Source organism: Polypterus senegalus, chromosome 13 (assembly GCF_016835505.1).
Source record: "Polypterus senegalus isolate Bchr_013 chromosome 13, ASM1683550v1, whole genome shotgun sequence".
Lineage (NCBI taxonomy): Eukaryota > Metazoa > Chordata > Cladistia > Polypteriformes > Polypteridae > Polypterus > Polypterus senegalus.
The window spans coordinates 152,966,580-152,990,218 of NC_053166.1; the positions used below are offsets into that span (position 1 = coordinate 152,966,580).

The window sequence follows — 23,639 nt, forward strand, 5'->3', positions numbered from 1 at the left end:
TTTGTCCGTTACAGTCTATCCAATCCAATACGACCGGCGTTATTTCTTTTAAAATGGGCGTTATCAAAAAAATACTAAAACACCGCTTGTTTTTCAGGGAATAAATACATCATTCACCGAAAACTTGCATTAAAGCCAGATCGGCTGTCGTGGAGTCCACGTGATCAAGGCTTCCAGTCGCCATCTTGTTTAGGTATTATGCTGCGCAGCCGCCCTGCTCGCCGAGACCTCGCGAGGTCACCTAGAGGACTGACTGAAGTGGAATACTGTACATGTAAACGGAATCATGCCTGAAGACTGGGACAAGGACGTGTATCCAAAGCCACCGCGACGCACACCGGTCGTGGACAAACAGACTGCGCTTCCGAACCCGCTTGATTTCATAAGCAGGGTATTTTACTACACCGTGGATTTGCCAGTCACTACCGTGCGAGGTGAGCCGACAGCCGGGGAACAGTATAGCTGAGCCCGAGGCTGCAGTGTAGGCCCGGGCCAACTGAGGGTTACAACGAAGCAGCTGATAAAAAGAAGGGAAAAGCACTTAGCTGTAACTAAACTGAATGACGAGCTGCTCATGTTTATTTGGCGAATATAGTACATGAATTTTATATGGTAAGAAAACTGTTAATGCTGTAATGACATCCAGTACATTTTATGCAGAGTTAACCAGTTCCACGTTTATTGCTGCTAATTAAAAATTTGCCTTAATTTTAATTGATCTGCTATTTAAAACATAGACCCCGTTATTATTTTTTTCCTTAATTAGCCGCCAAACAATAACGAGATGCAGAACGAGCCAACTGGTGACCAGCAAGCCAATGTATGAAAATGAAGACAGGTGAGGGTCTCGGTAATGATGAGCTGCTCAGGTCCGCGAGACATTTGGTGGGCCCTTAGAGAAATGAAAATCACCAGTTTTGGAAATGTCTGCTGTGGTAGAATGAGAGCAGCAACAAACAATTTAAATGACAGGTTTAACTGACAACAAGAATCGACTTCTAATTCAGGAACTAATTGGAGTGAAACTGGTATGAATTTGAGACCCTGACCTAGCTGGTCACTGACTCACTGCAAATCATATTTTTGTTTGACTGCAATTTAAGGGTGGAGAAAAAGCAACTCAGTGGAGTCTTAAAAAAAACAAATTAAAATGAAGGGAAAAGAAATCAGTTAACGGCAGAGATTGGACACTGGTGAAGAAAGCTTCAGGAAGGAAAAACTGCAGCCACTGCAGCCCTCCAGAGTTGCACAGCCCTGGTCAAGTGGGTAGCACTGTTTCAAGAATCCAGCAGCCTGGGGTTGAACCCTGACGCCTGTTTATCATGTGCTGTCTTCATGTTCTCTGTTAGCCTGAGTCGATTTTTCCCTCCCATCCCCATGCAAATGAGTGTATGGCTGTGAGTGTCTGAGCCCTCTTATGGACTGGCATCCCACCTGGGGCTGAGTCTTGCTTTGTGCCTAGTAAATACACCCATTGAACAAATTCGTAAGACCACTATCCTAATACTGGGTGGGACCTCCTTTTACTCTCAAAACAGCCTCCCTTTTTCATAGCATGGATTCCACAAGATGCTGGAAAACTTTTTTCCTTTGAGGTTTTGGTCCATGTTGACTTGATTGCATCGCACAATCTGTCAGCTACACATTCAAGCTGTGAATCTCCCATTCTACCACATCCTAAAGATATTCTGGTGACTGGGAAGGCCACTGCAGAACTCCTTGTTAAATTCATATGACCAGTTTGAGATGACTTTTACTTTGTGACGTGGTGCATTATTGTGTTGGAAGTCACCATTAGAAGATGGGGAAATTGTGGCCATAAAGGGCTGCATATGGTCAGCACCAATACCCAGATAGGCCATGGCATACAAGCAATGAGTGATTGGTATTAATGGACCCAAAGTGCACCACACTATTACTCAAGTACCACCAGTCTGAACTGGTGACACAAATGCAGGTGGGGGTCATGGATTCAGGCTGTTGGCATCTCTGTGACTCAACAGAAATTGAGATTCATCAGACCAGGCAATGTATTTCAATCTTCACTTGCCCAGTTTTGGTGAGCCTGTGCCCACTGCAGCCACATTTCTGTGCTTGTTTGACAGAAGCGGAACGCGACGTGGTCCTCTGCTGTTGTTGCCCACCCGCCTCAAGGTTTGACGTGTTGTGCATTTTAAGATGCTGGTTTGCTCACGGTTCACCGACTTACTGTAGCCTTTCTGTCTGCTCAAGCCAGGCCGGCCATTCTCCTCTGACCCCTCTCGTCAAAAAGGCAGTTTCTATCCATCTACAGAACTGCCTCTCACGTTATGTTTTCGGAGTAAAACTCTAGACCAGGGGTGATCACTTCTGTTTCTGGGGGTCCGCAATGGCTGCAGGTTTTCATCCCAACCAGTTTTGTAAGTAGAAACGAGGCCTAGCAATCAGTGAAGCTTGGTATTTAATTATATGGCTTATTAGTGCTGTCGTTCCTCCAAGACAAAAATTGGATTAGTTTTGTTTTCTGAGAACATTATGTGGGTGATGTGTGGTCCTTGTATCCCCTCTCATTTATTTCCTAACATTTTATTAACACCGATGGTTCATGACGTGTGTGCACAGGTTTAGATGGACACATGTGACCTGCAGCTCATTATCAACTGCTGGCTGGTTAAGAAAACTGGCGACAATTAAAACTAAAATGCAGCAGTTTTAAAAACTAAAAAAGGCAATTAAGGGGCTTGAATTGTAACAAACGAGTTGACAAAAGCGAAGCCCCCCAAAATACAATATTGCTTTATTAGTAAACCAGTAAAGGCCCCCTGCATGATAACGTGCAGTGAATCCACTTGACTTGAGTATTCCTAGTTTTCATTCTCTTTCTCTGAACGTTTTGCTGCTTCCTGAGCAGCTCTTCTTCTCTCCACCCTAGCGGCCCGCTTCTTCTCCCGTCGGCATCTTTTCGTGTTAGAACTGATTAAGTCAGTGTTTGTGTCGCAATTACTCAGTATGTTTTCTTTAATTTTTCACTGTTCAATCTGCCTCAAAAATGATTTAAGATATGAAGAGGTAGAGGAAGTGACTGTGAAGGTGGTAGGGATGAGAATGGTGCCCGTACGCATGCGCCACTTGGCCACCCTGCTGCCTGCTGCTGAGAGTTGATTCTACAATAAAATAGAATAAAAATAAAAAGAATAAAAATCATCACCCTGAAAGCGGACAGTAGAGGTCATGTAGTATATGTGTACCAAATTTTAGGTCAACTTCGCTCCCTGCAAGTGGCTGCTTCTCCGAAACCCCTCTTAAACTTTGATACAATGGGAAACAAATACATTTTTTTGAACTCCTCTTTGCTCGAGCTTCTGCTGGTGTCATGTGTGATCCGCAATTCAAAACCCCACCAGCGGTAGGCACCATTGTTAAGAGGGGGAGCTGAGCGCACCCCAAGAAGATGTTGCCGCTCCTCCGAAACCCCTCTTATACGGTGATACAATGGGGGGAAAAAAGTAACAGGTGTGTTTTGCACCTCCTCTTTGCTCGAAAAGCTGCAGGCTTGCTGCTGCCGCCGTGCCGCGTGATCTGCATCTCCTGCGGCACTTCGAATGTTTAAAAGCCTGTACTGCACCTGAATATTTGATCTCTTTTGCCTGTTCCATTATTTTCCCGAGTAATATTTTCAGTTTGTTTGCGCTAATGCGATCTTTACTCTCATTTTTTCGAGACTTTTGAATTTTCCTACTTCCGTTATCTCTAACCTGCTCTGCGTGTGTATTACGGGACTTGCGTCTGAAGGCTATAAGTTTGACGTGACTTTTCCATCTTGTGGGAAGTGAAAGTGTCTCTCTGTCTCTCTTCAAAAGATCATGTCTCGTCCCTGGGAAAAAGTCTCGTCTCGTTGCAAGTTTTTTTTTTTTTTTTTATAATAGAGAGACAGGTCAAACGGTTTGTGAGCTACGAGTGATTTAAAATGCTGGAGAGACAAATGGACAGCCACAGTAGCATATTACATAAGAAGACAGAGATTACAAGCACATATTTGAGAGTGCAGTTCAAACTACAAATCTCTGGATTACAAATGAGGATGCCAGACTGAGGTGTTGAGGCGCATGACCCCATTAGACAGGTGGGCAGTTCAGCCCACACAAGACACTTAAATAAAATCCGTCTCTGTAAAGTTAAATGTTCTTTTGCTGTCTTTCTCCTTCTGTCGTTGATTTGAAGTGTTCTTCGTTCAACGTGGGCACTGTGTTATTATAATTATATGTAATTCACATTCAAAAAGGTAGCTGAGAGCGGAGTATGGCATGAAAAGCACTCACTGGGTAGACAAAAATAATAGAAACACCTGCTGATGTTATTATAATTAAAGCTTAATAACTAGTAAGGTGGGCGGCGCGGTGGCACAGTGCTAGCGCTGCTACCTCATCGTAAGTTTGCCTCCCGGGTCCTCCTTGCGTGGAGTTTGCCTGTTATCTCCATCTCTGTGTTGGTTTCTTCCCACAAGCCAAAGTCCTGCAGGTTAGGCGAAATGGTGACACTAAAGTGTATGCTTGGTGTGTGGATGTGCGCCCTGCGACGGACTTGGCAACCTGTCCAGGGTTTGTCCCCTGCCTTGTGCCCTATGTTAGCTGGGATAGGCTCCAGCAGACCCCCGTGACCTGGTTCAGGACAAAGCAGGTTAGAAAATGATTGATACGAGGGGTGCTCAATAATTTATTTACAGGGGTATGAACAAAATACCAAGCGTACTGAAACAAGTCTGTGCATTTTGTGACATCTCTCAAGGTGGTGGCTTAGTGCGAGTCTAACATTCCAAGAGACAAGATGTCAGGAGAGTCCTCGTGCAAATTAAGTAAGAAAATTCTAGATATGGAGCAATGTCTGGTGGTAAAATTGCTCTCAAAAGAAGGGAAAAAGTCAAAGGAGATCCATGAACGTGTGACTGCGGTTTATGGTGAGTCTGTCCCATCATCTTACAATGTAACATTTTGGAGCAAGGCGTTTAAGTGGAATAGAGAGTCCATTAATGATGACCCTCGCACTGGATGGCCTGTGGAAGCAAATGTGCAAGAAAGTCAAGGATTTAATTTTGTCAGACAGACAAATTCACTTTTCTTGAATAGCTGAAGAAACGTGCTCCTCAGCAGGTACAGTTCGTAAAACAATTCATGAACGGTTGGACATGTCAAAGTTCAATGTAAGATGGGCTCCAAGAATGCTGACGCTCCAGTGCTGTTAGGATAACTTGGAGCTGCTCCATGAGGGCCAAGTGAATTTTTTTCATCGTTTGGTGACTGCGAGATCCCAAGTCCAAAATGGAGTCCATGCAGTGGAAGCACAAGTCATCCCCTACCCCAAATAAGTTCAAGACACAAAAATGTGCAGGCAAAGTCATGGCAACTGTGTTTTGGGATCTTGAAGGACTTTTGAATCTGGTGTACACACCACACAAGACAACCATAATTGGTGGTAGTTATGCCAACACAATGATCACTTTGTGGGAGTCAATCAAGGAGAAAAGACAAGGAAAACTTGGAGGAGGTGTGCTGCTCCTCCACGACAAGGTGATGGTTCACATGTCACATCAATCACAGGCTGCCATCCGAGAATGTGGGCTCCAGCAGCTGAACCTTCCAACCTACAGTCCTGATGTGGATTCCTGTTCCAAATTTTCTCCGTGGATAGTGGTTTTCAAGTGATGAAGATGTCAAGGCAGCTGTAACGTCCTGGTTTGAAGGGCCAACCGAAGATTTTTTTTTTTTTTCAAAGGGGTCAAAGTCATTGCAGGAAAAGTAGATGAAGAGTATGGAGCTATTGGGGGACTATATTGAAAAATTAGGGTTAAAATTTTTTTGAAAACTCTTTTCTTTCCTACTGAGGTAGATAAATTATTGAACGCTCCACATAACAATTAAGGCCAGCCTTCACCTTCAGATCAGCTTCAGTCCTTCTTGGAAGGTTGTCATCCAAATCGTGAACTGTGTATTCTGGGAAATGTTGCACCAGAAGACCATCCTGCAGTTATGTGAATGACGAAGGAAGTGGTACTCTGCCTGGCGCTCTTCCCTCCAGAACTTCCGATAAAGGTTCAGCGATGGGGAATGCCATGCAAGGTATCCAAGTTCATCCTGGGGTTGAAGAACCCAACCTTGAGTTAATTTTGTACTACGTATGGAGGGACAAGGGCTGTCAGATCGAATTTCACTCTTTAAATATATTTCAAATCTTTAGGAAAAAATTCTTACTCAAAGGCAAACGCAGACATTCAATTGTGAAAGAACCGTCTATTATTTTACCTCACACTAATTTCGGCATTGTGTTACTCCAGGCACTTTGTGCTGCAGTACTCCTGTACATTTTGCAGCAATGGCCATGTTTTGTCATTATTAATGGTTAGTTTGTATCGTCATTGATAAAACAGACACCCCACTGCTCCGCTATTTAGTTAATGGTGCTCTAACAACTGATTTTCTCTCTATTTCCCTATTAGTATCATTTTTGCTCCTGATCCTGTTCCGCTGTACTCTTGAACCTGAGACCCCTGGTTTGCTGCTGTTTTACATTAATACCGTTACACATTCATTTTAACAAACAGCACTAGTAGCTGTGCTACCTCTCGAAGACCTGTAGTTGAATTAGATTTTTTTTAGAGCAGGGTGCTGGTCGAGTGATGAGGTGGGGGTCCAGTGCTCAAAGAATAACACACACACACACTCTTGATCGACTTTCCACAAGTTACTTTATTTTTTAAACTGTAACCTGTGATTTTTTTAAAAATTTTGCTGTTTTACTTTGAAGCAGTAGCAGTTGCCGGTACCGTCAAGGAAAAGTTTGGGTTGTTACTAGAAGAGGTATTGGTTAGACCAGCGGGAGGCGCTTACCCCTCAATGTGGATCCGAGTGCCCCAGTGCAGTGACGAGGACACTGTACTGTAAAAATGGCTCTGTCCTTCGAATGAGACGTAAAACCGAGGTCCTGACTCCATGTGGTCATAAAAGATCACTGGGCATCCTTTGTAAAGAGTAGGATGTACCCCGACATCCAGGCCAAATTGCCCTCCACGGCCTTGTCATTCTATCCCCCTAATCATTCCCTATCTCTAATTGGCTAGCTCTCTCTCTCACCACTTCACCAACGATCAACTCGTGTGTGGTGAGTGTACTGGCACAAAAATGGTAACTCCCCACTCACTGAAGCACTTTGAAAACCGTTATATAAAATTAAAGAATTATTATTATTAGAATTTACAGGTTTTCTTCACACAAAGAACCACAGATACATGGAGTTAGTAGTGTGGTGGAGAGCAGGACTTTAGGGACTTTCAAATCTCGACTTAATGTTATTTTAGACAGGTTTCTCTGAAAGGGATGGATGACCTGGTTGGGCTGAATGGCCTTTTTTCATCTCAACTTTGGACGAGACCAGACCATACAGGCCATCATGGACATAACCTGATGAAGGCTAAGGGTCTGACACGTTGCTTTCCAAACTTTGTTTTCATTTATATTTTTGCTAGAAGCCGTGTAACTCGTCCTAACCACATGTACAGTAGGCGAGGAGTAAACCAGTCAGACAAGAGAGCCGTTGACATGTAGAATTTGTTACCCAAGTAGTGTGGTGTAGGACAGTAGGACTTCAAAGACCTTAAAAAAACTCGACTTGATGTTATTTTGGAAGAAATCAGTGGACAGGACTGGTGGGCTTAGTTGGGCTGAGTGGCCTGTTCTTGTGTAAATCTTTGTAATGCTCTAATATTTTGTAGGCACGTTTCCACTTCACAATTGTCTGTAATGAGCTGTGATTGTTTTGTTCTTTCTCTTTGTCTTTACTGTTTTGTTTTGTGGTACTGAGATTGGGGGAGGCACTTCAACCTTTCACACCATAATATTCTGAAATGAATCTTCTTCTCACCTAAAATACAGACTGGATAGACCGTCAACATCAAAAGAACAAATTCTACTATTACCATCAGCACTTTCGCCGCGTCCCGGACCTGACCGAATGCCAGGTTGGAGACCACCTGTGCTGCTTTGAGGCAGAGATGCAGTGGAGTCGAGACTAGTAAGTACCAGTCATCTGACCTACACCTGTGCCATTGGTGGTTTCTTAAGCAGGTATGAGAACTTTATAACTGAGGATCAGTAGAGCGAGTCATTTGCTTTTATGTATTTACTTGACGAGAGGCATGATGGTGCACAGTGGTTATCCAGCACCCCACATGTGACTGTCACACCCAGTTGTTGTCGCTGTGGGGTTTGCACCACACGTTTGGGGACACGCATTCCCTGACTAGTGTTGGATCAGTACTCAGATTTTGACTTTGGTATGAATACCAGCTTTCTGACCCCAGTGCGGCTACCAAAATGGTTCCTAAGCAAACACCAGATAACTCCAAAACCCCCAGACCACCCCCACTGCCATCGCCCCTCGTATTACTCCAGCCTCCGTTGTGCACCACACAATTGCTCTCGTTTCTGGTGAGCTGCTGTATTGTGCCACACTATGTGTGGCTTCATGTTTGATAGCCATGAAGTCCTGATTGTGTCGAAGCAATGTGTCCCCCATGAAGTCCAGATTGTATCCAAGCAGGGTACAGGGGGGTCAATCCGTAGAGTTATGATTGCATCAAAGTGTGTACTTTCGTTTGATGAAGTCTAACATGTTTTTCCACTACTGCAATAGTGAGTATTGAGGAAGTTGAAGTGGGTTCAGGGTATTGATAGGAAAGCCAACGTTAACTTCCAGTACCGAAAAATCCCTAAATGCTGCTAACTGTATCCTTTTAAAATTTGGGATTTTCTGTACTTTTCTAGCACTGGTATACTGCACAGCCCTATCCCAGACACATGGATATCAGGTTAAGTGTCTACTCTTAATTTGATCCTGTACATGTCTGTTTGTGGATAAGTGGAACTTGAAATGCACCGACAGGCCATCAGTGGGGTTGGGGTTTGTGGTGGTGCCCTGTGGGTGGAGCCTTTGCAGCACAGGATTTTGCCGCCATTCACTACACCCTTTTTTATGGGTCGTCCCCAGATGTGCATTCTTCTTTGAGACTCACGCCAGATTCCTCAACTAGCAATTAGTTCAGTTTCTGCTTTCCCTTTGACTTCAATGCATCCACAACATTTCAAGTCAAGGCAAAGAGAATTCGGTGGGGTTTGCTTATCGCAGCTCTTTACTGTGTGACCTGTGCAAGTCATTTAACCCGCCAGGTCTGTCTTGTAGTCTGTGTCTAAAAGTGCAATGGGCCTTGAGATGGTATTCAATATCAAGAGAATATTTCATAAAACAGAGCTGTTATTTTTTTTTTTTTAACTGAACGCTTTGCGGGGAGTCTTTGTCGAGAGGTTTACTTACCTTGGCAGTGACATTCATGTCTCTGGTGACTCTTCCTAGGAAGTCAGTCGATGGATTGGGAGAGCATGGGGGGTCATGAGGTCACCGGTAAGGGGTGTGTGGCCCTTCCGATATCTATGCAAAAGGACGAAGGTCCAAGTCTTTAGAGTCCTAGTGCTTCCTGTCTTGCTATATGGTTGTGAGACCCGTTTGGTACTGTGTCTCACTGGAAAATCTTTGGGTTTGACTTTGTGTCGAATGAGTGGTTGCTCATGGAGTCCTGAATGAGGCACGTGACCTGCATTGTGAGGGAGCGTCAGTTATGGCATTATGGCCATGTGGCGCATTTCCCCGAGGGTGATCCGGCTCGTAAGATCCCCATTGTTGGGGACCTGAGTGGCTGGACCAGGCCTAGGGGTCACCCACATAACTCCTGGCTGTGGCAGATAGAGGGTCATTTCTGGAGGGTGGGGACTGGACCGTGTGTCTGCCTTGGGGGGTTGACAACCAGGATCCCGAGTTGTTTCGTCATGTAGTGGGTGCGGCAACACATTGCACCAGTGCATGCTTCTCGACTTGACTTGACTTGCTTTGCAGGACCATCACCTCACCATTAAAAGTTTTGGTGGTTTATACCAGACCCCATTGTGAAATTTATATCTGTAACTCTTACTTATTGATGCCTGTATGACATCCCTGAATTTTGCTTTCATTTTAGCAAAATCGACCAAGAGATTGTGAAGGTGATGCAAGAGCGGATGCAGGCCTGCCAGCAGAGAGAAGGGGAGAGCTACGTGCAGAACTGCGCCAAGGAGATTCAACAGTTTGAGCAGGTTGCAGCCGCCTACCAGTCGAGATGTAAGTAACTCCTCAGTGTTTTCCTTGATGGACCCCTCTGCTCCACCGTTTAAAAATTACAAACCAAATTATTCAGACATGATTAAAGTGCACGTTGCTGGCTCTCATTTACGGGTATTTGCACACATTTCACTCACTACCGTAATGTTTGTGACAAGTGGCGTCTGAGGTGTTTGTGATTCCTCAGGTGGGTTTCTTTGCTTCCCTAAGGTACCTCTTCTTGCTTCTACCCTTTGGAGTCTGTAGTCATCATTGTTCAATGTGAGGGCAGGAGCTGTGCTAATGAAAGTCAAAAGAAGCCATTATGAGACTGTAAAACAAGAATAAAACCATCAGCGACATCCGAAAAACCTTAGGATGACCTAATCAACTGTCAACAATATTATTACAAAGAGAGAATGCCCTGGTGAGCTCAGTAATCACAAAGGGACTGATAAGCCAAGGAAGACCTCCACTGCCGAGGACAGAAGAATCCTCACTGTGGCACAGATAAAGACCCCAAACACATTGTATCTCCTTGCCTTGCTCTATGCCTCATCATAGATTGGTGGCGGAGGTCTACAGAGGGTTCCTTGGACATCATGGATTGCTTTTTGCCAAGACTTGCAGTGTGAATGGTGGAACCTTCTCTACACCGATGTGCCCTTCTAAATGATGGCCAACCAATTCCATTTGCCACCGGTGGACACCCACCAAGTTGTAGAAACAGCTCAAGGAGAATTAAAGCAAACAGGCCGGACTTGAGCACAATTTGGAGTAACCACTGCAAAGGGCCTCAATTCTTTGATTCTTAAAAAAATTGTAAACATTTCAGGAAACGTGTTTTCTCTTTATCGTTACGGGTTATTGAGTGTAGCTTGATAGGCAAAAATGGCAATTTTTAAAAATAAATCTACAACAACACTAAGTGTACAGAAGGTGAAGGGGTCTCAATGCTTTCTGAATTTGCCAGATGTGCAAAAGTATTCAGTTTTATGTTTTATTATTATATTCCAGTAAATCCCAGTGGATTTAATTTGGCTATTTTGACACTCTTAACAACAAAAACCTTAACACTTAGACAGTGTCCACTTTGATGCAACAATGCTTTCAAGTTAAGACATCGCGCCTTTGGCGTTCCCAAGGCTTCCTTGTAAGTGCCGTCCAGCTCAATTTAGAGTACGGGAGCTGGCTAGGCATGGTGTAAAACTGGTAAAAATGCTTCACTTTAGAATATGATTTCATGGGCAAACATCTGTCATGATTGTGAAAAACTGAAAATACCAAACTTATCTTTTTAAGTATAATTCTAATGTAAAACAGACTATTTTTTTTTTTCTCTTATGAGGCCTGATTGAAAAGTAATGACACTGTCCCTGTTTTTCTTTCTTGGAGGTAGACATGAGAATGCTGCGCAAGTGTTTATGGATGGGCTACCGTACATTGACGTGTGTGAGTCTGCAGTCGGGCTGGCATATTCTTTAGTGTCCTGCCACAGCGAGTGGAAACACCTCATACATGTTGTCATGGCAGAGGAGGAGGAGGAAGAAGAAGAAGATAACGTTCCTCTGAGGTGATGGTAGAGGTGTGTGTTTACAAGATGGAATTTTGTGTTAGGCATGGGAAGAGCGCTAATGAAACTCTTAAACTGTTCCAACAAGTGTACGGTCGTGCTGCTGCTGTTTTTCACGTGATTACAGATGTCAACATTGCTAAGGCTAACAAACTGTTGCAAGAAGATAGATGATTTGCACATCACAATCAAGGCTAAGAAATTGTGAATTTTCTCCGACATTTAAACGTTGTTCTCGCAACAATTCGTTAGCCTTGGCAATGTTGACATTTATAACCATGGTGGATGGCCTCCCAGAATGCACTTTGTCATTCACTCACGTGTTGCTGACCTTAAACTGCTTCCACCACCGAAATATGAGCAGCACGGCTAATTGTTTCATCACCGTATGCTTGTTCAAACATATCAGGAGTTTCATTAGCGCTCGTCCCAAGTCCAACTCAAAATTCAATCACACACCTCTGCAGTCCTCTCACAGGAAAGCCGTCTTCTTTGTCCGCCATGACGACACGTACGAGTCTCTGTCACTTGTTGTAATAGGACGCTGAAGAATACAGTGCTCCAACTGCAGGCTCGCCCCATGTCAATGGAGGCTGTCCACACACCTGCACAGAATTCCCATGTCTGCCTCTCCGAAACAGAAACCGACAGTCTCATTACTTTTCAATCAGCCCTCGTTTTCATCCATTTTTTTTTTTTTTTTGCTTGTCTACTAACTTCTAAAATCGAAAACTGCTCATTTTTCCTCAAACTGACCACAGCGCAGGTGTAACGTGATACACTGTTTTGTGGAGCACTTTCTACTTTTTAAATTTTTTTCAATCCACGTACCTTTTTGAGTTCATTTTTCAGACTTCTTGCTTTACAGATGGAGACCTCGGTGTGTACGCCAGCGCCCGCAAATGTCTGATGAAACAGAAGCAACGAATGATCGAAGAACGGGAGAAACAAAAGGCTGCCTGACGTGGCCCGTGACGATCTCCCGACTAAATGACTCGACGGTGTGAATATGTGAAAATAAAGCTGGAAATTTGGAAAATGGGCCACTGTCACGTCTTGTTCATTTAACGGTGAACTCGCCTGAGCTGAAAATGACGCAGCCTAATCTTAGGCCTTCGTGTCAGCTATAATAACATCACACAGGTAAAACGACCATCCAGTTCATACATGGAGTTAAAGGAGGTACTGGAAGAAGAAACGGATATCTGAATTAAAGAAATTTATACTTAACTTGGGGGTGGGCAACATCGATCCAGGAGGGCCGCAGTGGCTGCAGGTTTTTGTTCCAACCCAGTTGCTTAATTAGAAACCAGTATCTGCTAATCTCTGACTGTATTTAATTTTATGGCTTGTTAGTTTTCAATTTCAGGTTCTTACAGATTTTTACCTTTCCAAGGATATCATCCAAATGATTTGAAGCCTAACACAGATCATTCTCAGTCGGTCACATTTTTCTCTGAAGTGTTTTATTAAACCAGATGGTGCAGGATGAATCCACACACGTAAATGGAGACGAATCGAGTGGAGAACTGCTGGCCCCTTTTGTCATTTGCATCTTACTGCTAATAAGGAGCCATTAAAAATACCAAATGCAACTCTTCAAGACTGAAATAAGCATTTAAGGGTGGGGAACCTGAACAAGCGAGACCACTAGACTGAAGCCTCACAGTCACTTCAGCCATAATTGACTTCTCAATAAGAAATTGGGTTGGAACAAAAATCTGCAGCCACTGCGGCCCTCCAGGACTGGCATTGCCCACCTCTCCGTCTAGTGGGACATATCTGGTAAAACATTTTTAGTCAGTAATTGGGCAGGAGAAGAGCTTGTCAGTCTGCGTCGTTTATTACATGTGCAGCACCGAGCTGAGGAGGGAGCGTCTCTCACAGCATGATGAGAATAGTCAGAGCAGTAAACGTGTGCGGGTCTGTTTTATAAGCACATGAATCTACAGAAGTGCCAATCAGCGCATACATTTACTCTGGTTGGTTCATTGATTTACACCCAAATGACTTGTATAAAATAGTAGCTGTGCAAAGCCCAGCGTCCTGGAAACTGTTGAAATTGTCAGAAAAAAAATTGAAATGTAGAGATGTCAGGTAACTGAAAGGAACATCGCTGGGTGGCTCTCTTCTAGGATTTGTTTTGCCGACATACTTGTGCATTAGCGGCTGGTGGAAAAATGAAAGGGATACTATTTTGCCGATGTGCTCGTCTTGCTTGCACAAGGGTTTTTCTCTTTTCTCTGCGGTTTTACTTTGGCAACAGAGTCGCGTTTTCTTATTCCGACTTGTTAACTTGGGGCTGCCTTGCCGGCTCTCTGAGCTTCCTAATGTAGTAGCCTCGCACTTCCGGGCCAGACAAACGCACTTCCAGACGTAGACGTTTAGTTTTCTGTTTCCTCAGAGGCAGAGCCCTTACCCCGACACACACACGTAGACGTTTATGAATAACACAAGTATATTATATACAGAAGTGTATTTAGGCCAAAAATACGGACAGATAACTCCAAAACCCCTAGACCACCCCCTCACTTTCTCGCCGTTTATGTCGAGATTGAAGTCAACATTTCCACTTCAAACCCGTATTTTCTCTCTCTAGTTTAAATTTTGCCATGTCGTAAACTTAATTTTAAAATCCATCCATCCATTATCCAACCTGCTATATCCTAACTACAGGGTCACATGGGTCTCTGCTGGAGCCAATCCCAGCCAACACAGGGCGCCAGCCCACCTCATGGTGCACACACACTAGGGACAATTTAGGATCGCCAATGCACCTAACCTGACTGTCTTTGGAGGAAACTGGAGCACCTCAAGGAAAACCACACAGACACGGGGAGAACATGCAAACTCCACGCAGGGAGGACCCAGGAAGCAAACGCGGGGCTCCTTACTGTGAGGCAGCAGTGCTACCCACCACCACCACCGTCTAATTTTTCTTCCACAAAACCAAAAAGGTAAAGGACAAGAAACTAAACACATTTACTTGTGCAACATCAGCATTGGCAAGGATAAATTAGTTTAGCAAAAAAATACCTCCAGGGTGGCCCAGTGGTACCACAGCTGCCTGGTTACAGTGCCAGTGGGCTCAAGTTTGAATGATCTGTGGCTATCTCCTGTAGTCCAAAGAAATCAGGGACAATCCAGCCACCCAACATCTGATGTGTGTGTGCTTACCATGTGAAGGACTTTCACCCATTGCTTGTTGGTTTTGGTGCCAGCTTCCCTGTGAACCTGCTCAGTTTGGAAGATGGAGGATCAGAAAGAAAAAAAAAAATAAAATCTCAATACTGCAACAACCTCTAGTGCTACAGGAGTGGCCCCCAGGCCTAAAGTACACCCTTGCACAAAGGCTCCCAGACTTGACTCTGGGGAGGAAATGACCAAAAAACAAACAAACAAAAAAAAAAAAAACGCAAGGAAGTGATAATTGTTACTTTTAGACATCTTCACCTTTGAAAAATTTGGAAATCATCTGAAAACACATTAGTGAATGATTTGAAAATCAATGTACTTCATAGTATTTGCAATTTAAAAGGCAGCAACTGAACAACCAAAAAGTGCCCAAGTAAACAATTCTAATTAAATACAGTATATAAAACTCACAATGCATCCTGTAACAAGTGAAAGAAGTTAAATACTTTAAGCAACTTACTTTAATGTTTGTTATACCTCCACGTCTGCTTCCACCTATCTTATATTAGCAGGCAACATGTGCCTGGATTGGGTTTAATTAGCACTTGAAGTATCTGATGTTTTTCAAAAACCTTTTGATAAATTGCTACCTAAGGGTTAAGTGAACAAACAAGGAGTGGGACTTCAAAAGAGCAGAGCCTAGACTGGCTCAAGTGGTGACCCCTAGGGGGCAGTGGTGGGGCTGCTGCCCAATTTTAAATTTCCATCAAACCTGGGGTCAGCAGAACTGAACCTGGGCAAAACCCAGAGCTGGGCAGACCATATTTACTGCAGATAAATAAAGTAAAATATTAAGGTACAACTGCTGAAAAAAAAAAAAAGCCTTAATACAAATATGGTTTATATAGACCCCCAATATGTGGAACGGGGTGGGGGGGATCCATAGTGCTTAGATTTAGGCCATAAAAAGCTCTTGTGAGACCTCCAGAGGAACAGCCTGTGCAGGTCTGGTCTCCACCATACAGACCATAGCTGAATGATGTTAAATTAAATATATATATACTGCTCAAAAGAATTAAAGGAACACTTTTTAATCAGAGTATAGCATCAAGTCAGTGAAACTTATGGGATATTAATCTGGTCAGTTAAGTAGCAGAGGGGGTTGTTAATCAGTTTCAGCTGCTGTGGTGTTCATGAAATTAACAACAGATGCACTAGAGGGGCAACAATGAGATGACCCCCAAAACAGGAATGGTTTAAAAGGTGGAGGCCACTGACATTTTTCCCTCCTCATCTTTTCTGACTGTTTCTTCACTAGTTTTGCATTTGGCTACAGTCAGTGTCACTACTGGTACCATGAGGCGATACCTGGACCCTACAGAGGTTGCACAGGTAGTCCAACTTCTCCAGGATGGCACATCAATACGTGTCATTGCCAGAAGGTTTGCTGTGTCTCCTGCACAGTCTCAAGGGCATGGAGGAGATTCTAGGAGACAAGCAGTTACTCTAGGAGAGCTGGAGAGGGCCATAGAAGGTCCATAACCCATCAGCAGGACCAGTATCTGCTCCTTTGGGCAAGGAGGAACAGGATGAGCACTGCCAGAGCCCTACAAAATGACCTCCAGCAGGCCACTGGTGTGAATGTCTCTGACCAAACAACCAGAAAGACTTCATGAGGGTGACCCAAGGGCCCCATGTCCTCTAATGGGCCCTGAGCTCACTGCCCAGCAGCATGCAGCTCGATTGGCATTCGCCATAGAATACCAGAATTGGCAGATGCGCCACTGGTGCCCTGTGCTTTTTACAGATGAGAGCAGGTTCACCCTGAGCATGTGACAGAAGTGAAAGGGTCTGGAGAAGCCATGGAGAACATTATGCTGCCTGTAACATCATTCAGCATGAGCAGTTTGGTGGTGGGTTAATGATTGTCTGGAGAGGCATATCCATGGAGGGTCACAGACCGCTACAGGCTTGACAAAGGCACCTTGGCTGCCATTAGGTATCAGGATGAAATCCTTGGACCCATTGTCAGACCCTATGCTGGTACAGTGGCTCCTCGTGCACGACAATTCCTGGCCTCATGTGGTGAGAGTATGCAGGCAGTTCCTGGAGGATGAAGGAATTGATACCATTGACTGGCCACCACACTTTCCTGACCTAAATCCAATAGAACACCTCTGGGACATTATGTTTTGGTCCATCCAATGCCACCAGGTTGCACCTCAGACTGTCCAGGAGCTCAGTGATGCCCTGGTCCAGATCTGGGAGGAGATCCCCCACAACACCATCTGTCATCTCATTAGAAGCATGCACCAATGTTGTCAGGCATGTATACAAGAACACAGGGGCCATACAAAGTGCTGCGTACAATTTGGAGTTGCTGCAATTAAATTTTGGCAAAATGGACTAGCCTGCCACATCATTTTTTCACTCTGATTTTTGGGGCGTCTTTGAATTCAGGGCTCTGTAGGTTGATCATTTTCATTTCCATCAAACGATGTGGCATCCTTTCGTTCCTAACACATTTCCCAGTGTATATCAGAAGTTCAGCATCTTGTTGATGGGGATTCTTAATTGAAGAAGTATTCAGAGTATGGCTGTGCAGTCTAAAGATGGACCAGAGGCTCAGGTTTTCCTGAGGATCCTTGGAAAGGTGTTTAGCTTTAAGAGACCTAGTAAGCACTCCTTATATATAAAACACAAACCTAAAATGGATACCTAAAACCAGAGAGCATCCACCAAAACAGGAGCTACTTGGCACCTGCCAACAGTAACAGTATAGCACAACTTTGTGGACTTATCAGGCACAAGGCTTAAGACAGAGGATAAGCTCAAGTTAAGACCTACACAAGTACTGAATTCAGTGCTAAAATAGGACTCCAGAATCAACATTTTCAAAGAACATTTGTTCTAATTCAAAATACGCATTATCAAATTCCACTTTACTAGCTGGAGACACACTATCTTTAGTGGAGAGACCTAATTAATTAGACTATGTATATAAAAGGCTACAAGTGACTACAAACAGATTGCCAGGTTTTAAGCTTTATTGACCCCAAAATGTTTAGGAGGTGGATGCAACAGATGCCTGGGTCCGCTGTACAGGTACTCTGGTGTGGGTCTTGGCCAAGTGATCAGTGAACTCCTGAAAAGAGAAGGAATGAAACAGACATTAAAGCCCTGGTTACTATATCAGCAAACATCCATGCCACTACTTGTCATGACTGACAAGGCAGAAATATTGTAAATGGAAAACCAGGCATTAGTGCCTCCAACCCAATTAGGACTGTTTTAGCAAAAAAAAAAAAAAACCCAAACATTTTATCTTACAGCTTCAATTGCCAAACTCAAGTACGTACCTGGTAAGGAGATTTGGTGAAGACAGTCTCCTTCCAGAAATCAGGAGTTAGATAACTGTAAGTCTTTGAAATTGCATCAAAGGTAGCCTTGGCTGTAAATTGGAAAAAATAAATAAATAAATAAATGGATGACAAATGAAGTGGGCCTTTGGTGAAGTGAAAACAAACACTAATATCCTGTCGAGTCCCAAAAATGCAATAGGAGGACTACAAAAGAAGTCCTCCCGCTGTCAATTTCGGACTCTCTTACTTTCTCTCCCGATTTACGTCAATTACACCACAGACACAAAGATGCAATTGTGCAGAGCTGAGAGAGCAATCCTTAGCAGCACACTTAACATTTAAAAATGTGTTCATTCACTACTCTTCCTCCTCTGTACTATTCCCCATTGAAGCTTTCAGTTTTGACAAGCAAAGCAAACAGGACTTGACTTTAAACCTGGCCGATAATCTGACTTAACTTTAAATAGTTTCATTGTATGGCAAAACACCAACCCAAGACTCTTTACAAGTAGAGACAGACGGTACACGTAGATTTACTTTTACAGGTGGTGAGAAACTGGACCAGTAATCTTCAGGTACAAGTCTTTAATCTCTACACAAACCGAAACAAGCAACCAGACTACTGTGGAAGGTCAAACATTGCCCTGCAGATATATCAAGAACCAATTGTTTGAATTATATTGCATCTTTCTAAACTTCATTCCAAAATTGATCACATCAACGAGTCAATCTACTTGCTTGCTGCCACATTAAGTGAACAACGGGACAGAAATGACCTTGACTAACATCCATGCCACAGCACTTCTCTGAAGAGTTCAACTTGTTCAGGGAGATCTGGCATAAGCAGACAAACTATGATCATAATTTTTTTTTGACACAATACACATTTCAATTACAAGGAGGTACTCAGCAGAATAAGGAAAACACTTTCAACTTAAGTAAAATTTCCAAACAGTTTTCATGTTTTACATAGCATACATCCAGTTGAAAGAACAACTGTGCACCTTCTTTCATGAACTGTACTGCTTTCTTTATGGAGACCTAGTGTGGGCTAAACACTGTCTAAAACGAAGGGTTAGGTTTCTCTCTGCATTATCAGTTGTGATGACACTAACCAAGAACACATTACATACATTAGATATTACATAATATTTGAGTTACATCTGTACTGTCTAACAGTTGTAATACCAAGCTCTAAGGTTTGATAAAAAGAGAAAAAAAGTATTTAGAAAAAAAAAACTGTCCATTTTAAAAATCGAACTTTAGGTTTAACACTTGCAAAAACGCTTCTTACCGAAATTTCCCAATGTGGCAGTGCAGCCCCTGGCTGAAGTGTAGCAGTCATCAATACCTGCCATCATAAGCAATTTCTTGGGCACAGGTGCAGACACAATGCCAGTACCACGGGGGGCTGGGATTAATCGCACTAGAACTGAGCCACAGCGACCAGTCACCTAAACAAATGAGGGGGAAAGGGGGAAGAGGCACCATTAATAGTGTAACAAAAGCAACAAAGGACAGGGGGCTCAGGTAATCGCATTCAAAGATGTCAAGAGTGTGTATTAAAAACCATTAAAAATGCATTTATAGGCTTACCTTGCAAGGGACGGTGTGTGGTTTGCCGATTTTGTTTCCCCAGTACCCTCGTCTGACTGGCACAATGGACAATTTGGCCAAAATGATGGCTCCCCTAATGGCTGTAGCAACTTCCTTGGAGCACTTTACTCCAAGACCTACATGGCCGTTGTAATCACCAATAGCAACAAAGGCCTGATGGGAGAAAAACAAGGAAAAAAAATCCATAAATATAATTTAAACAGAAATATGATGGTACACAAGCCATCAACTAACTACTGGGCCCAAGTATACCTTAAACCTGGTTCTCTGCCCGGCTCTGGTCTGCTTTTGGACAGGCATGATCTTAAGAACCTCATCCTTCAGCGATGAACCAAGAAAGAAGTCAATAATCTCTGACTCCTGAAAAACAAATTCACAGTTTATAAATAAAAAACCAAACAATACAGCATAATCAAACTGTGGAACAAATGAGCAGAAGGTGGTACACTAAAAATTGAAAGTGAATTCAGCTCCTACCTTGATGGGGAGAGAGTAGAGATAAATTTCCTCTAGGGACTTTATCTTCATGTCCTTGACAAGGCGGCCAAGCTTGGTCACTGGTACCCACTACAGAGAAACAAAAAAGGTCACACTGAAAAATCCTCGCTTTTTCACGGTTTGCTCCTTAATATTTTATACTAACTGCACGTGGTCTTCGGTACAAAAAAAAAAAACACCCAAAGACTCCCTAGCGGTTTTACTATATTCGTGAACTTGGAGAGGCGTCAGCTAACTCTTCAGAATTAACCAGAGCAGAGGACATGGACCCACCTGTGCTTGCTGTGCCACTGGCTTTCGCAAGACGACACAGGTGATACCTTATTTTAAATCATATGACTGGCATACGAGTCCTATTAATGTTTGTCTTGAGAAAACACCTCCAGACTTGCACATGGTGCAAATTTAAACATGCATGCACCATCTACTGGCTGTGGTTGAGCAGGACCAAAGTGGACTGCTCCATACACACATCTTTCATTTATGTATGTCTAATTGGATCCTAAGAACTAAAGATGTGGTTAGCATTGAAATGTGCCTAGACCAAGAATTTCACAATCTTCCCAAACTACAATTTAAAGCGGACACACAAAAAAAGAACCACAAGGCCAACTCTACTTGTGAACTTGGGTTTGGTGGGTCCAGGAGAGACCAACATGCAAATGTAAAAAACACCTTCACTGAACAACTTAGGCTGTAAAAGCTTAAGTTAGTATAGTATAGCTGGACAGTTGTATCATTTTGCAATATAAAACGTTCAAGGGATAGAATGTACCACCATGCACCTCACGCCAATAAATCAATGTATAAAATGTTTCCATACATGTACATTCAATGGGGGTTTGGGGAGGGGGTATTGCATATTGGCATAACAAAGTTTAATAAACAAAGAAAAACAACACCATGGGCAGTACTACCAGCTCTCCTAATGTTAAAAATTGTCCAGTGGATTATAAACTTACTTCAAGACATTTTCTTTTGATTGCTTCCAAAATAATGCAAAATAACTCCCCAACTACCACCCCATGTTGCAGTACACACCAGTCTCTGCAAGGAACACCTTACCTTTCTTATGGTTACCAATTAGAGGTGTACTAAAATTCTATAGATCACTAGATTCAAACAATACCAATGCCCTTCCTTCCTTTTCAGCACATTATACAAATAAATGTTGACAGGTCAACAAAAAAAAACCTGTTGTGTGCAACAAATGATTTAAGTAGGAATACCATTCTAAGGTTGACTTGAATAACTATATACAGGTGTGTGTGTGTGTGAGAGAAAGGGCCCTATGATGTACTGGCACCCAGTCCAGAGTCATTTACAGTTTTGCATCCAGTGCTACCTGGATTGGCTCCTGTCCCCAGCATCCCTGAACTGGACTAACTGGATCCGAGAAATATTTTGCTTAGAATCTTATCTCTCCCAACCACATAAAATGTAATTTACCTCCTTGTCATCAGACTTGCCACCACGGGCCCCACGGCCTCTGCCTCGTCCCCTACCGCGGCCCCGACCACGACCACGGCCTCCAGAACCAAAGCCTCCACGGAAGCCTCCTCTACCACCGGCGTCGTCCGCCATTTGCTGCAAAAGAGAAGAGACCAAATTAATACTACATTACATAATTTTATAAATATTAAAGTTTGGCAGTAGGCAACACACAAGATTGAATTATTTTCCAAGTATTGTTTTATTCTACTTGGAAAAAGAAAAACATTATGACCAAGTTCTGGATGATTTAAGAAAGTCTGACAACAAACAAGTGGCACATTTCCAACCAACTTAAAACTTGATGATGATTTCGATTTAATAACAGAAAAACTAGTGGAGCTTTCTACAAAGCCCATTAAGTACTAAATGAGTGGCCATCAATAAAAAGAAGATGGAGACTATGGTGTTTCAAAAGGAAAGAAATATAATAATAAAAAAAACAGTAAGCTCAAGATAACCTTGACCATATTGACACCAAAAACAAAACTAACTTATTTGAAATGAAAAGTTAGAGATACATGCTTACAATCAGATGGCATTATAAACTATGCACAGAAGATATAATAATAATGAGGTAAAGCTGCAAATCCAGTCGATGTGATTAGGAGCAGAAAGTGCTGGAGTAGGGCCATCTACACTGAGATGGGCTGACAGCACAGAAAAGTTTAGATAACAGGTTTTACTTCAACGTTAGCATACAAGAAGTAATACAGAATAGGCATGGAAGAGAAAGTTGGGAGAAAACTGCAACTGGTCAGTGCCTCAATGGACCAATGATCTTAAAACGGACCAAAAATCAAGAATTCAGTAACTTGTAAAAAAAAAGGTTATTTTCCCCCATCTGCACGGTAAAACCCTTTTTGAGTAAAGCATTGTACTTCAAACCATAAAACCGCCCGTGTCAATCCCAACATTGGACTCAAACGTAACCCTAAGCGACCATTTAACCAACTGTGATGCACATTGTACTTCACGTTTATTTTGTAATTGGCGGTTAACCTTAACCAAAACGTCGTATTAGTATAAAGAGTTACATTTATGAGATTATCAATTCACGGGATTACGATCGGTGGGGTAAATGTTGAAATAACACCATTTACCAGCTCTACACGTTGAGCAATTGCAATTTCTCTTGCGGTTTATTTTTTTACGGTTTCTCTAGATATTGAATGCAAGACGTATATCCACGTTTGACAGTCCATTACGAAAACGCAAATACATAACAAGGTCGTCACGGTTTAATGCGACTACTTAGTTATATTTACTCGAAAAAGTAAGAAATCTGCTTACTCGGTGTCTTTAGCTTACAAGCGCACATGATCGGAAACAAACCAATCCCTACCAACAGCTACACGTTATGAAACAACACGACTAATTTAGTGTTCAAATAACGAGAGCCCGGTGTGCTTGAGGCCTGGGCACTTATGCGGCCTACACGCAGCATCACAATCATCTTTCATAAAATACATTCATTTGTAGGCGAATCCACGAAATACATATAAAATGATAAATTCTGAGTACATCCTAACACTTTACGGCATAACCCATCTTTAATTAGAATAAGATGTCTAAAATTAAAAAGGGATTAATATCAGAAGAACTCCTCACACTTACGTGATATTTTCGAAAAGAAGGAGGAAGTGAGGGCGGAACTTGAATTTAAAGGAGGACTTCTCGCGCGATTACAATAACCCGGACATTACCCTATTTTAGACAGCAGGTTAACATGCGCGGCCATAGTAGACTAGCTGCCTATTATCTTTGCTTCGGATGTGTTAGGTAAGCAGAAATGTAGTCTCTGACAT

At 42.9% G+C, this 23,639-nt stretch overlaps 2 protein-coding genes and 1 non-coding gene across 3 annotated transcripts; 1 reads left to right on the forward strand and 2 right to left on the reverse strand.

The window, feature by feature from the left end:
* The first annotated feature begins 213 nt into the window (after positions 1–213).
* ndufb10 (NADH:ubiquinone oxidoreductase subunit B10) lies at positions 214–12,770 on the forward strand. The gene is made up of 4 exons (XM_039775162.1): positions 214–434; positions 7,902–8,040; positions 10,037–10,176; positions 12,597–12,770. Exons 1-4 carry the CDS (start codon positions 287–289, stop codon positions 12,689–12,691), a joined length of 522 nt encoding a protein of 173 aa, XP_039631096.1. The 5' UTR covers positions 214–286; the 3' UTR covers positions 12,692–12,770.
* A 5,119-nt stretch (positions 12,771–17,889) lies between these two features.
* Positions 17,890–21,943, reverse strand: rps2 (ribosomal protein S2). Its single transcript, XM_039774756.1, has 7 exons — positions 21,790–21,943; positions 20,320–20,409; positions 20,095–20,202; positions 19,822–19,995; positions 19,520–19,679; positions 18,223–18,314; positions 17,890–18,008 (listed from the first exon to the last, which is right to left on the reverse strand). The coding sequence occupies exons 1-7, from the start codon at positions 21,922–21,924 to the stop codon at positions 17,928–17,930; spliced, it is 840 nt and encodes a 279-aa protein (XP_039630690.1). The 5' UTR covers positions 21,925–21,943; the 3' UTR covers positions 17,890–17,927.
* Positions 18,398–18,539, reverse strand: LOC120543443. Its single transcript, XR_005636342.1, has one exon. It is a non-coding gene; the product is annotated as a small nucleolar RNA SNORA64/SNORA10 family (small nucleolar RNA).
* Positions 21,944–23,639: the final 1,696 nt, after the last annotated feature.